General features: G+C 41.8%; 1 protein-coding gene across 2 annotated transcripts in view; it reads left to right on the forward strand.

Moving 5' to 3' along the window:
- Nucleotides 1-5849: 5849 nt before the first annotated feature.
- The window catches only part of UBXN4 (UBX domain protein 4), a 36367-nt gene continuing 26425 nt past the window's right edge, over nt 5850-15791 (forward strand). The window contains exons 1-2 of one of the 2 annotated variants that reach the window (XM_004423866.2): nt 5850-5997; nt 13264-13366. In XM_004423866.2, coding sequence (XP_004423923.1) covers nt 5916-5997; nt 13264-13366 — 185 coding nt within the window. In that variant the 5' untranslated portion in view covers nt 5850-5915. Of the gene's footprint in view, nt 5998-6029; nt 6501-13263; nt 13367-15791 lie in introns of those variants that run through there. The other variant, XM_087435108.1, reaches the window with a different exon arrangement.

The following is a 15791-nucleotide window of genomic DNA, read 5'->3' on the forward strand; positions in this document are numbered from 1 at the left end:
GGAGATGGAAGGCCCTTCAGAGGCCGAAATGAGGCAAGATACCTAGGCCTTTGTGCCATCAGCTGAGCGCAACTCTCGGAGAAGGACACAGCTTTGAGCCTTCAGCAACTGACACCCCCAGCAGCTGGGGGAGTGATCGCCATGGTTCTAAAGCAGGGCTCTAGATGGGGCACCACAGTATCCATTACATTGAAATTAAAAGGATTTAAGATAACACAAAAGAAAGTTTGCTGTGGCTGGTTGCATACAGAGTAAATGGAAGAGGAGACTCTGGTTTCACCCTATGTGACTGAATAAAGAAGGGCATGTTGATTCAGGAAGGGAAATGTTCTCACTAATTTGACAATATTGGACTTCAAAACTCAAGAATCTCAAAGAAATCAGGACTATCCATAATTCCTAACTGTTTTTTCTTTTCTCAGAAACTTTAACATTTTGAAATCCCATATGGCTGACCAGTCTCTTGCCCACCCCTCGCCCTCCAGGTCATTGCCTCCCCTCCACTTTTTTTTGTGTCTATTGTCTCCTTTGACACTCACTCCTCTCCCCATTCAGTTTAGATTCCACCACTTTGCTCACTTTTGATAATCTCCTAAATTCCCTTGTTCCTTTGTTCTTTCTCACAGTGTCCAGTACCCACAGCCCTGGATAAATCCAAGTCTCTACTTTCCCAGCGCCTGGACTCCAGGGATTGAGTGACCACTGGAGAAATTCACACAGTTGGGCAAATTCAGGGCCACCAATTTCACCTGGCCCTCAGGACTGCCTGGCACACACTGTTTCCCTCATCCCTTGCCCTCCAACACTCATCAATATTACTTCAAACCTTGTTCCCTATGCTCAAGGTGCCAGTTTCCTTACCTTCCCCATCACTCTCAGCAAATGACCTCTCCTTCATAGTGAAAAGTTCAGCCTTTAGATGAAAACTTCCTTAACTTATTGTCTTGAAACATATAACCTTATTTATGTCCAAAGTTATTTTTCCTCTCTTCTTCCTGTTAAAATGGAAAGGGTGTCTCCTGTGCTCTGGATCCCATTCCAGCTTGTTTAGAATGGTGGTAATTACAAGCAATATCCAACTTACAGTAGCCTAACCAATGAGGACAGTTATCTCACAAGACAAGACTTGTGTCATCATAGACACAAGACACATGATATTCCATTCTACCATTCTCAGAGTGTTGGCAGTGTTGTTCCTCATGGCCACAACATAGCTGCAGTGGTACCAGCTATCCTATGCACACAACCACATTCAGCAAAGAAGGGTTGTGCTTTCTTCCATGTGTCTCTTTTTGTTAGGAAAACTTCTAGAAGTGCTCACTCCCCCTCCCCACAAGGTCCTACTGGCTGCTAGGGGAGGTTGAAAAAACAAGTATCTAGCAGATTCCCCTTTCAGTGGGGAAACTCTGCCAGCAAGGAAAAATGGGGGGCATGGTAGAAGAATGATTGTGGGGTGACTATTAGCAGAATTTGCCATATATCTCACATTCCCTCCCATCTTCATAGGGGCCTCCCTCTTTCCCGTGTATTTAATTTCTCCAAGACTAGCTCCTTTCCATCAGTATTTCATTGTGTACAAGTCTCTCTGATCTTTAGAAAGGCTGGCTTTCCCAGTCCAAATCCCTGTCCAGCTAATGTCCTTTCTACCTCCTGCCCTTCACACTTACTGACACCCCTTCCTTATCTTCCGTCTCTTCATCCCATTGCCATCTGGCTTCCACACAGAAGAACCCACCAAAATCCTTCTTGCCAAGTTGATAATCACCTCTATTTTGCCAAAAACAATGGACATTCAAAAATGTTATTTAAATTGATCCAACAGCAACATTCAACATAGCTGCTTCTCACTCCCTTCTTCTCAGAACTCTCTCTAGCCTTGGCTTCTTTGGTATCACACTCTCCCACTTTCCTCTACACACTCCCCTCCTACTTTTCCTGAGCCTCCTTTACTGGCTTATACTTTTCTATACAATCCTATAGATGTTGGAGGTCTTAAAACCTCAGTCATATACTCTCTTTTTTTTTTTTTTTGTGAGGAAGATCAGCCCTGAGCTAACATCCATGCCAATCCTCCTCTTTTTGCTGAGGAAGACTGGCCCTGAGCTAATATCTATTGCCAATCCTCCTCCTTTTTTTCCCTTTTTCTCCCCAAAGCCCCAGGAGATAGTTATATGTCATAGTTGCACATCCCTCTAGTTGCTGGATGTGGGACGCCGCCTCAGCATGGCCGGAGAAGCGGTGCGTCGGTGCGCGCCCGGGATCCGAACCTGGGCAGCCAGTAGTGGAGCGCGCACACTTAACCGCTAAGCCATGGGGCCGGCCCCTCAGTCATATACTCTTGTCTCACCTCACTTTGCACACTCCATAAGTGATAGCATCCTCCAGAGCCTCAATTATCCCCTGTATGTAGAGAAATCTCTAATTCCCTTCTCTAGGTAAGAACTGTTTTCTCACCTCCAAATCTAATATCTGCCTACTTTAACATCTCTGCTTTGTCTCTCCAGCTCTCCAAACACAAGTCTAATTTTTTTTGTCATTGCTAGTGTCACTTTTTAATTTTATCTTATTGCGGTAACATTGGTATATAACATTGTATACACATGTCTAATATTGAACTCTCGGCCGGCCCCGTGGCTTGGTGGTTAAGTGCGCGCGCTCCGATGCTGGTGGCCCGGGTTCGGATCCCGGGCGCGCACCGAGGCACCACTTCTCCGTCCATCCTGAGGCCGAGTCCCACATACAGCAACTAGAAGGATGTGCAGCTATGACATACAACTATCTACTGGGGCTTTGGGGGGAAAAAATAAATAAATAAAATCTTTAAAAAAAAAATAAAAATTAATATTGAACTCTCGTTTTCTTGCATTCCTCTCCACCAACCTGCTCTTCCTTCAATGTTCCCTAAGTATCACCTTCTATACAATTTCTCAAGACAGAAACCCAAGATCTCTTCTTGACTCCTCCTTTCTCAAATTCCATATTTAATCGATCAACAAAATCTATTGTGTCTGCTTCCAAAATATCAAATGTTTCCACTTTTCCATCTCCCTTATAGATGGACAATAGCCTCTTAACCAGTCTCTTCACATTCACCATTTCACTTCCAATCCAATCCATTTAAATTACAGCATAGGGCCGGCCCCGTGGCTTAGCGGTTAAGTGCGCCCGCTCAGCTGCTGGCGGCCCGGGTTCGGATCCCGGCCGCGCACCGACTCACCGCTTCTCCGGCCATGCTGGGGCCGCGTCCCACATACAGCAACTAGAAGGCTGTGCAACTAAGACATACTACTATCTACTGGGGCTTTGGGGGAAAAAAATAAATAAATAAAAATGTAAAAAAAATAAATTACAGCATAGCTCCATATTAAAAACACAAATCTTACGTGTAACTCCTCTGTTTAAAATTCTTCAATGGCTTTCTACAAGTCTTAGAAAAATGTCTGAAATCCTTAACATGACTTCCAAGGCCCTGTATGATCTAATCCTTGCCTATCTTTCCAGCCTCATTTGCACTACACTCCCCTTTCTATGTTCTAGCCACACTGGACATTTTTCAGTTCTTCAAGTGTACTGTTCTCACTTGCTTCAGAGCCTTCACATTGCTGTTTCCTTTACCTGGAATAGTCTTCTCTTTGACCTAGCTAGATTTCTCCTGACATGTCATTTCCTCAGGAAGGCCTTTTCTAATCCCACTATCCATGTTTGATCACATCATCACTTCTGAAGCACTCAGAATTTCCCCTTTTGTGACATTCATCATCACTCACAATCACTTGTCCAATGTCTGCCTTCCTCACCTTCTTATCAATACCAGGTACAATGCCTAGCTCATAGCAGATGAGCAATAAACATTTGATGAATGAATGAAAGGCTATGAATGATTCTTATAATATTTAATTCTACTTTTTTTTTTTTGGTGAGGAAGATTGGCCCTGAGCTAACATCTGTTGCCAATCTTCCTCTTTTTGCTGAAGAAGATTGGCTCTGAGCTAACATCTGTGCCCATCTTCATCTATTTTGCGTGTGGGACCTTGCCACAGCATGGCTTGATGAGCGGTGTGTCAGTCTACACCAGGACTTGAACCTGCAAACCCCAGGCACTGAAGCGGAGCACACAAACTTAACCACTATGCCACCCGGCGGGCCCCAATATTTAATTCTAACATTAGGAATAATTGAAGACATTGCTCTACTTAAAGAATTTGTATGTTGATTGAATTTTAAGAAATCCATTGAAGGTTGATGTTGAAGATCAAATCAAGTCTTCCTGAGGAATGGTGTCCTATATATGCAGCGACTGTCTGTAATCATCATTACATTTCAGTTTATAATACACTATATGAGAGACCTGATTAGAAAAAAGTAAAGAAAAATTCGAGGGCAATCTGTTAGCTATTTTTTGGTTAAATATTTGTAGGAAACGGGTATTTTCTGATGTAGCACTTCCTTAATCCTGCAAAGATTGTCAAAGGGTTGTACTGCTGGAATGGATATTTAATTGATGTGGGATGTATAATATAACAGCATATGTAACTTTAAATAAATCATACAAGATTTTAGCTAATAATTATTAGAGACCATATAATTTCATGAAAGTATTAAATATGGATCAGTTTTCACTGTGGTTGGCAACCAACCACAAAGTGCTAATCATGATTACAGAATATTTTTACATAAAACTGTGAACAAAATCATTATCTATTCTTCTCTTTTGTATTACCACAGAAAGTAGCTGGAAAATAAATCATTACCTATTCTCTGCTTTTGAGTTACTTTAGAAAACAGCTGTGGCAATAACACAGCTAAGTGTTTTTTTTTTTTTTAAGATTTTTTATTTATTTTTTGCCCCCAAAGCCCCAGTACATAGTTGTCTGTCACAGCTGCACATCCTTCTAGTTGCTGTATGTGGGACTCGGCCTCAGGCTGGACAGAGAAGTGGTGCCTTGATGCACACCCGGGATCCGAACCCAGGCCGCCAGCATCGCAGCGCGCGCACTTAACCACCAAGCCACAGGGCCGGCCCACAGCTAAGTGTTTTGAGGTTTTGGAATGATCTCTAACCAATGATTAGGAAACTGCTCAAGGCCTGCCTTCTACCAATTCCTCCCGCAGGTTCATGGGCTGTATGGTATTACGGAAGGTGACTGCTGTGGTCTTTACGTTGTGTTTTCTTCAAGGTTGGGCTGATAAACTAAGTTCAATAGAAATCAAAGCCTTGCATTAAATCCCTACCAAGCCCCTTTAGTTCCATACCGATAGACACCCAACCCTATCACAAAATGGCCACTAATCATAATACAGAATTACATCGTGCCCCATTAGGCAGGGTTCCACTCGGAGCGGGATGACTTCCTCCACATTTAAGGTCTCAGTGAGGTTGAGGATAGCATCTCCTGGTCAGTGAGCGCCAGTTCCTCTCTTTCCCTTTACAGATGCTAAGTGGCTCTCACTGCCGGCCCACTTTAGCCGTGCCACGGAAACCAGAGTTCGATTTTCCACAATATGAAAGCAAACAAGCCTAAGAAGACTACAATTCCCGTCATGCCTCATGAAGGCGCCGCAAACGGGCCCTAGCAGTTAGTCGTCCTTCCCACTGCCTCCTTCCACTTCCGGGACTGCAGGGCCTGAGGCCTAGCGGGCGCGCGCACGTACGGATTTGCCAACGAGACAAGGCCCTCGGGCGCGGTGCGCACGGCGACGTGTGGCGTCACGTGACGCGGGGCGCGCCTCGCTCGCGCGCTTGCGCGTGTCCTAGGGGGCCGCTGACGGGTTTGCGCGCTAGTGTAGAGCCGGAGGCGGGGGGGCGGGTCGGCCGTGGCTGCGGGGGCCGCGGGGCCCTACGAAGGGGAGGGCGGGGTCGCCTCCGGGACCGCGGCGACAACAGACAGAGCGAGCGCCTGCGCCCGAGGGGAACGATGCTGTGGTTCCAGGGCGCCATTCCGGCCGCCATCGCGTCGGCCAAGAGAAGCGGCGCGGTCTTCGTGGTGTTCGTGGCAGGTGAAGGGGGGGGCCTGAGATGTGGCCGGGACACCCCCTCCGTCCTACCTCCAACCCCAGGGGTGCCAGCCTTTCCTCCGTGCACGGAGAGGCGCCGCTTCCCGTCCCTGGCTTCTCAGCGCTTCCCCCTCCCTCACACCGGGCCCGGCCCCACCACCCGAATTTCCCGGCACCCGGGCCGTGGGCGCCGTCTGGGCCTCGCCCCCAAAGCGCGCTGAGCCCGGCCGACACCTCTCTGCGAGGGCGAGGGGCCGCGTCGAGCAGGCCCTGGCCGCCCCGCCCCGCCGAGCCTCTCCCCCGCGCCTGAGGAGTGGGCGCAGACAGACCCCCACAGCCCTGCCCGGGCGCCCCCGGTACAGCCTGTGTGTCCCCGACGACCCCCTTCGGGATGCCTTAACGCCAGTGTGGTTGCTGGTGTTTAGATGGGCAGGTAGACAGGCCATTAGACAGGCAGTTGGGTTCGTAATTACTTGTGGCCAGTCAGGAAGAAAGCTGTGTCATCGGTAAGCAACAAAGAGAAACCATCTGAGGTTCACGGTTACTGGCGTTCCTGTGTTCCTGAAACGCAAACTTTTAAGCTTTATAGAAGTTTTTTTTTTTTTTTTTAATGATAGCGGGTTGGGGAGTCTAATGTGGAATAATAGCTTTGTTGCAAGTTGATTTTTTTTTTTTTTACCATTTGTGTAGAAGAAGTAGACGTTCAATCTTTGGTTCTTTTTGTTGTCTTACTAAGCTAATACCTACAGTTTCGAGAATGTGTACTAACTCATTTACCCTGTGTTGCTGAGTTATTTTGCTCCGTATTTTATTACTCCCCTACTTGATTATGAAATCTAGATTTACAGTAAACCCACGCCTCTGTGGTTTACCTGATTCTCATTACATGAACCAAATCAGTGTTTGTGACTGCTGTTAATTTGAGGTGTATTATTTCAACTATTTGTGTTTAATAACGGTTTACTCATTATTAACTTACACTCTTGGAAGACAAGATAATAGCTATGTGACTTTATGCACTGCAGTGAAGAACAAGTCACTGAAATATGAGTTTAACATTAAATTTGAAATTTATAATTAAGTTATGCTGAATTTTTGGCCCAATCATGTTAATTAGAAGAGCCTGATTAGATTCTCTTATGCTATTTTAGAGATATATTTCATGTAAATAAATAAATGCTGTAATCCTGTAAGGAAAAAAAGTGAAGTGAAAAGAAAAGGAAAACTAAATGATCCTTACTATGCTTATGAAGAGTTGCAATAATAGTTTTATGACATTTTACGTTGTTTTTTCATGTACAATCTCAGTTGATCCTTGAGGTAGGTAGAATAGGTTTTATTATTCCCATTTTATAGATGAGGAAACTTAACGTTCATAGTGGTTAAGTGACATGCACCAGGGTCACAAAAAAGATTTACATCTTGACGATTTTTTTTAGCAACTTGGAAAAAAGTGTCATTTCTGTTTTTTAAGAAAAAACTGCACAATTGTAGACTTTATGTAGTTATTGAAATTGGTGTGGAAATCAGGAAATCTGTGATTATGGTGGTCATGTTTTTAAACAAAAAACACATTTGATGGTGTCCAAATGTTCCTGGAAGGCACTCTTTGGCTAACCAGTTAATTTGAAAGAAGAAATGCTAGATTTATTTATTTATTTATTTTTTGTGAGGAAGATCAGCCCTGTGATAATATCTGCCAATCCTCCTCTTTTTGCTGAGGAAGACTGGCCCTGGGCTAACATCTGTGCCCATCTTCCTCCACTTTATATGTGATGCCGCCACAGCATGGCTTGACAAGCAGTGCGTCGGTGTGCACCTGGGATCCGAACTGCGCCCAGGATCTGAACTGGCGGACCCTGGGCTGCCACAGCAGAGCGCGCGCATGCAACCACTTGCACCACCGCTTGGCCGGCCCCAAGAAATGCTAGATTTAATTAACAAACATTAGGAAACCCATTTGGAGACAGTGCTAATTATTACAATAGTAAAATGAAGTTACAGGTCTTTGGGGCTTTGTGTGGATACATGCATTCTTTGATTAACTTTTTACTGATGAGCATGTATTATATGCTTTTAGAATATCAATGACTTTGTTGAATGTTTGCAGGAAGACCGTTAGCAGTCTGTCAAAGGAGTCTGTCCCTTGACCTGTTCATGATGCTGTTGGCTTTTCTAGAGCGTTAGGAAGTTAATCTCCAAGACTAGGTATGATTAGTGTCACTCCAGGAATATGTAGCCAATGGAGTTATGAAACCGCAGCACTTATAGGTTGCCTACACTGTTCATAACTTTTAAGAATACAGCTAGATCTCATGATTTTCGTAGATCTGAGACTTCAACAGTAATATACCAATTTAGTGGAAAATTTAAAAGATATCTTTATAGCTGGAAGGAGTGGTCTTAAGGGTATACTTTGGTTCTTATAACCACTCAAGTGGGAAACATTTTAGGCAAGTTGTTTATAGTTAGTGAAATTTTCATGAATGAATTAAAGAATATCCTAGAATTGATGTTAGGAGACTGGAGAGATTACTGTTAGTTCAGCCAACAAATTAACAAGAATTTTCAAAGTATTATAGCTATGTAAATTGAAAGAAATAAAACTGAAAAAGATTTTGATTCTGTTCTTGGGAAGGTAGAATAATCTGACAAGAATCTTGAAGCGAACTTGTCAGTTCACTGATTAGTGTTGCTAATGGGCTAAAATTTCCTTAACAGACACTATTTACTACCTTTTTTGGTTAAAATAGACCACAAAAGCCTCTAGATTTTTTTTGTGTGTGTGAGGAAGATCAGCCCTCAGCTAACATCCATGCTAATCCTCCTCTCTTTTTGCTGAGGAAGACCAGCTGTGAGCTAACATCTATTGCCAGTCCTCCTCCTTTTTTTTCCCCAAAGCCCAAGTAAATAGTGGTACGTCATAGTTGCACATCCTTCTCGTTGCTGTATGTGGGTCACAGCCTCAGCATGGCTGAAGAAGTGGTGTGTTGGTGCGTGCCCGGGATCTGAACCTGGGCCGCCAGTTCCGGAGCGCGCGCATTTAACCGCTAAGCCACGAGGTGGCCTGGCTTCTAGATTTTGATCAGTTGAGGTTTTCTAGGCTGTGCTAGGGTCTGCGACTCTTTGCTTCTGAGTTTGTACTGTTCTCTTTAATGCTATTACTTTGGATACTGCTGATACTACCAAAGATATAATGTTTTCTCCTAAAACTCTCAGGCCCACCTAACTCCGTAGGATAGTTCATAATTTGATTAAAAATAAGAAACTAAAGATACTGAAGTTGACAATTAATAATTCCACTCAGTAGTGTTAAGATAACTCACACTGAGTTAAGTAATTCCATTCAGCCTTGCACCTCTGTTAGTCAAGCAGCTGCTGCTGCCACTAGGCTAAGTCATGGACAGACATTGCTAATGGGGATGTGACATTTGGGACTCTAACCCCATGGTACAACGTAGGTGAGGGAGTGAAAAGCATCAGCCTTAGAAGTAGCAGATCCATACTTCCAGCTACCTGCTTGACATCATCCCCGCTTGGATGCCTCAGGATTCTCAAGCCTAAAAGTGTATTTACCGCCTGAACCTGTTTTTCTCCCCTAGGGTTCTGCATCTCAGTAAATGGTACCACCTTACACCCGGTTGGATAAACCCTAAGTGTGGGTGTCATTTTTGACTCAACTCTTCAGTCTCATCTTCTCTCGTACCCCCTGTTGTTCATGACACTCCCAATCACACAGGCCTTTGCCTACACATAAATTCCTTCTGCTTAGTGGACTTTTCTGGCTCTTGGCATGGCTCAGCTCTTTCATCCTTTGTCTTACCTTAAATGTCACCTCAGAGAGGGCTTCCCTGACCAATCTAAAGAGGTCTCGTTATTTTCTCTCATAGCTCTGTTCTTTTTTTTACAGCATTTATTACTGTAATTATTTACAGTTGTTTACTAAATGAGTACATTTTTTGTACCATTAGATTTTAAGTTCCACTCAGGGCAGACAGTGTCTCATTTGTTTTCTATTTACAGTCAGCTCTCCGTATCCATAGATGCAAAACTCGTGGATGTGGCAGGGGGTAGGCAACGGATGGGACTAGATGGAACTGTATTCATTGTACTACATCATTTTATATAAGCGACTTGAACATTTACGGATTTTGGTATCTGTAGGGGTTCCTGGAACCAGTCCCCCTGTGGATTTTGAGGGACGACTGTAGTTTATAGCCCAGTGCCTATCAAAAGTAAATATGGAGGGCCGGCCCGGTGGCGCATGTGGTTAGGTACACGCGCTCTGCTGAGGCGGCCCAGGGTTCGCAGGTTTGGATCCTGGGCGCACGCCGACACACCGCTTGTTAAGCCATGCTGTGGCGGCGTCCCATATAGAGTGGAGGAAGATGGGCATGGATGTTAGCCCAGGGCCAGTCTTCCTCAGCAAAAAGAGGAGGACTGTCATGGATGTTAGTTCAGGGCCGATCTTCCTCAAAAAAAAAAAAAAAGTAAATATGGAATAAAATAGTGAACATGTGAAAGAAAGAAGGAATAAAATGGATCCCTCATGCCTCACAGCCTTCTCTAAGAGGTGTTTGTAGTAAGAATGTTCCCATATAGTTGTTTTCTCGGTTGATAATCTGGTCATTTATTTGGAATTTTACATCTCTCCTCACCCCATAGTGTCTGAAGACATGCTCAGAATGATCTCACTGCAAAGGATAGTTTTCCCCATCTGCTTCTTCAACATCTGGGAGTCTGCTAATGAGCATTATTTTTGCTCTTGGTCTGTGGATGCATTCTAGTCCCATTTACTTCTACGTGGCCAGATTTCTCAAGCCCCTATTCCTGGTATTCCTGGGTCTCATCTCACAGAAAATATACTCGAATGTGCAGCATTAGTCGAGTACTGTAGGCGTGTCAAGATACTTACTATACCAGAAATTTAGCTATTCATTCTACAAAATGCTTACTGAGAGCCTGCTATATGCCAGGTACCTACTGTGTGCCACGTTCTGTTGTAGGCATTTGAGTTATATTAATAAATAAAAAGGAAAACAACCCTTGCCCTCATGAAGCCTGCATTCTAGTGGAGGGAGACTAACAGTAAACAGTAAACATAATGAGTAAAACACATAGTCTATTAGAAGGCGATAAGTATTACAGAAAAACAAAAGAGCAGGGAAATAAGGGAGCCTTGGGAATATCTGAAGGGTGTAATTTTAAAGTGGTGATTAGGGAAGGCTTTATTGAGAAGATAATATTTGAGTAAAGACTTAAGGGAGTTGATGGGCCGGCCCCGTGGCTTAGCTGTTAAGTGCCTGTGCTCCGCTGCTGGTGGCCCGGGTTCGGATCCCGGGCGCGCACGGACCCACCGCCTGTCCGGCCATGCTGAGGCTGCGTCCCACATACAGCAACTAGAAGGATGTGCAACTATGACGTGCAACTATGACATGCAACTATCTACTGGCGCTTTGGGGGAAAAAAAAAAAAAAAGACTTAAGGGAGTTGAGAGTTAACCATGTAGATATCTGAGGGAAGAACATTCCAGGCAGAGGAAACAACTAGTAGATAGACCTTAAAGCGAGAGTGTCTTTTGTATTTGAGCAATGGAAAGGAAAGGAATAGCAAGAAAGTAAGAGGAAATAAGCTCAGAGGTAACTGAAGACCTGAGGCCATTTGTAAGGACTTTGGCTTTTACTTTGAGGGAAGTCGGGAGCCATTGTAGGATTTTGAGCTGAGGGTTGATGTGATTTGACTTTTTAAAGAAAGTTGCTGTGTTAAGAATAGGCTGAGCAGGGAGACCAGTTAGGTGCCTATTGTAATTATCTAGGTGAGATGTGGTAGCTTAAGTCAGGGTGGTAGCAGTGAAAGTGGTAAGAAATAGTTAAATTCTGGATATATTTTGGAGTTAGAGTCAGCTGAAGTCAAGGATAACTAAAGTTTTTGGCCTGGGAACTGAAAGGATGGAGTTCCCATAAACAGATAACTGAGATGGGGAAAGTGAAGGGAGGATTAAATTGGGGAAGGGCTGCGCACATAGCAAGAAAGCACCTTACAAAAGAGTAGGTATAGAATGATCTCATTTTTGTATAACGAAAAATGTGACTTGAAAACTTTTTTATCCAGAAATTGGCAAAGGTTGCTCACCTTTGAGAAAGCACTTAGGGGCCGGCCCCGTGGCGTAGTGGTTAAGTGTGCGTGCTCCGCTGCTGGCGGCCCAGGTTCAGATCCGGGGCGTGCACTGACGCACTGCTTGTCAAGCCATGCTATGGTGGTGTGCCATATAAAGTAGAGGAAGATGGGCACGGATGTTAGCCCAGGACCAGTCTTCCTCAGCCAAAAAAAAAAAAAAAAAAGGAAAAAGAAAAAAGAGGAGGATTGTCATGGATGTTAGCTCAGGGCTGATCTTCCTCACAAAAAAAGCAAAAGCACTGAGAAAGCACTTAGCTCTGCTAACCTCAGAAATGTTTTTCAATGACTTAATCGGGTGTTTCCCTCTGCCCACCAATAAATGGTTATGCCAAAGTCTAGATGTTACAGGTCTAAAATGGAAACATCTCTTGATAGGTATCACTTTTAAAATAATTTGTCATTGAGGTATGACATACAGTCTGTTAAGTGAAATATATGAAGTGAACAGCTCAGTGAATTTTTATATATGAGTACACCTGTGTAACTGTCACCCAGAAAAGATATAAACATTTCTAGCATCCCCGAAGGCTCCTTCATGCTGTTTCCCAGTCAGTAGCACTTCCACCAAGGTAGCCACTACGCTGAATTCTATCACCATAGATTAGTTTTGGATCAGCATAACTTTTATAGTTAGCCTAACTATAATAAAAGGCAAGTCAGAACTGCAAACAGAGTTGCACCTGCCAGTCTCTATCTTGGCAGAATTCGTGTGGAGGTCATTGAACTCAACAGAAGGGTGCTACATAAAGGAAGAGTACTGTACATTTATTTTCTAAAACTATATGTACAAAAGTCAAAATAGTCACTGTATGTTTCTACCCATGACTTCTAATTATTGTGATTCTGTTTGCATCATAATTTGGATGTCTTTTAGAAAATACTTTATATAATCTAAATGGCAGTATTTTGTTTTTCATTGCTTTTTATTATGTTAATGCATATAGTCACACTTTTCATTTTATGGAGAAATTCAGTTTTCAAATTTGGTAGAAAATAGTATTTGTGGGATTATATTTTGTTTGAAGTTCCAGATTTTCAGGGGAAAGAATTAGCAGATACTGGCCTTATAAGAATCTTTGAAATGTTTTATAGGTGATGATGAGCAGTCAACACAGATGGCTGCAAGTTGGGAAGATGAGAAAGTGACAGAAGCGTCTTCAAACAGTTTTGTTGCTATTAAAATTGATACCAAAAGGTTTGCTTATGTTTTAATCTTTCATTTTTTAAAAATATTATAACCATAGTCTTTGGTTGTGATTTATGGTGATACTCTTAGGCTATAAGAATGTTGATTTTTGTCTAAGGCATATTGGGGACTTAAGTTTTGATTACCATTTTCCAAATTGATCATTATATCTTGCTGAAAAGATATAATGCCAAAGATATAATGCCACTCTGCCAAGCAGCTATGTGACATGCGCTAGGAATGCAAAAGAACTATGACCCTCAGCTTCTAAGAACCTAGAAGTAACTGTAAATCATATATTGAATATCTCTGAAAGATTGACCACTGTTTTGGATTCTATTTTTTTGGAAAGGAGCCATTTAATTGACTGGGCGTAAGGACACTTATAAGTCCCTCATAGTACCTGATATCCACAAGTATGTTTTATTTTTTAATCCATCTCTCCTCTCCTCTTTTAAAAAATTTTTTTAATATAGAAAATTTCGAACATATACAAAAGTAACTGAATAATGAACCCCCAAGTGCTTTTCAACTACTTTGATAATTATCAACTCATGGTCAGTCTTGTTTCATCTATACCCCCACCCGTTTCCACTCATCACATATAATTTTGAAACAAATCTCAGTCATCATACCACTTCATCTATAAATAATTTTTTAACATAACTGTAATACTTCACAAATTAATGATAATTCCTAGATATTAAATATCCACCCAGTGTTCACATTTTCAAGTATCAAAGTCGTAGTTTTATTATTTAATTTATTACAGTTTGTTTGGTTCAGGATCCATCAACGTCCACATATTGTGATACGTTGATCTCTCTCTAGGTTCTTTTAGTCTGTAGGCTTCCCCTCTGTATCTCTGTCTTTTTCTTTGTAATTTATTTTTTAAAGAAACAAGGTCATTTATTCTGTAGTTTCCTACAGCATGGGTTTTGTTGATTGCAGCCCTGTTGGAGTCATTTAGTTTGTTCCTCTGTCCTTTATTTTCTGTTGCATTCAAGTTAGATAATTTTCCCCCCTCAAGACTACTTCATAGATGGTGGTATGTCTTCCATTCTTCTGATAGAAGGCACATGGTGCCCTGTTGTTTCTCTTTATGATGTTAGCAGCAGCCATCAATGATCAATGCCTAGAAACATTAATCCATTAGCAATTGCATTGTGGTATTCCTGTCCTTTTGATATTAATAATATCAATGAATAATGTTTGAAAATTACTGTCAAGATTAAAATATTCAGAAATTTACCTGTAAGTTTGTAAACTTTTTATTTAAAAATTTTCAGTAGTAACAAAACGTAAAGCAAATCATAGTACAGTCTGCCTCACAACAACAGTTACTGAACTATATGTTTATTGATCTGTAATAGTTTTTTAAAAAACAATCTATCATTTTAACATATATGATTTATATTGTCCATTGTATTTTAGCATCATTAATGGCAGGAGGAATGTAGAGGTTTATTGGGGATGTGGAAGAAATGAGAATTTCAGAATTCTTGAGATTATATACAGACTAATTTATCTAGCATTTTTAAAAAGAAAAATTTCTATTAGTGGATGCAAGGATACCTGTGTATAGTGATGGCTGATATTTGTTTCATTATGGACAGCTTACTAATAAACCTAGTGTCTTTTAAATTATGAAAAGTAAATTTTATTTATTATACAGTACGTACGTAACATTCTAGGAACATTTTAGTGTATACTTACTTACGGAGAATAGCCTGCATTGAAAATAAGTTGGTAGGAAATGCATCAGAAGTTGACAGATTATTTCTGAGAAGGTAGGATTCTTGGTAATTTTTTTCTTTATACTTTCCTATTATATTTTCAGACATTTTTATGATAATCATGCTTTGTATTCAGAAAAAGACAAATTTCTGGTTTTTGGAAGCATTACTTTGATTCTTGGAATTGCTCATCTACGCGCATTATAGTATAAAGTCTCTCTCCCATTCCTGTCCCTAACCACCCTGTTCCCTTCTCTGGAGACAACCAAATCAAGAAAATATACTTGTATTTGTTTTCCTCCCCTTTTTTATGAAAATGGTAGCGTTTTGGCGTACTTTTTTGTACCTTTTTCCTTTTTATGATTGCGTAATTAATCAGTTTTTATTGGTGGATATTTAGATTGTTTTGAGTCCTTTGTTATTATAAAGTATTGTATTATCACTTGCACAAGTAAGCCATGGGCATTAATATCTTCTTGTTACAAGTTAAGATATTGTGTTCAGCTGTACTTGCTGCTGAGGAAACAACATGGCAGATACTAACTTGATATTTAGCTGCCAGATCCAGTTACTGCTTTGTGTGGTTGCCAGAGCAAGTGGCTCTTTAATCTGAAAATTATAAAACAAACCAAAAAAGGTCTGTGAAATAAGAATTACATTTTTCTTCTTCTAGCTAATGGCTGTGAAAGGAACTAGTA

The sequence above is a fragment of the Ceratotherium simum genome, chromosome 9 (assembly GCF_057802395.1).
Source record: "Ceratotherium simum simum isolate JZ-2026a chromosome 9, ASM5780239v1, whole genome shotgun sequence".
Lineage (NCBI taxonomy): Eukaryota > Metazoa > Chordata > Mammalia > Perissodactyla > Rhinocerotidae > Ceratotherium > Ceratotherium simum.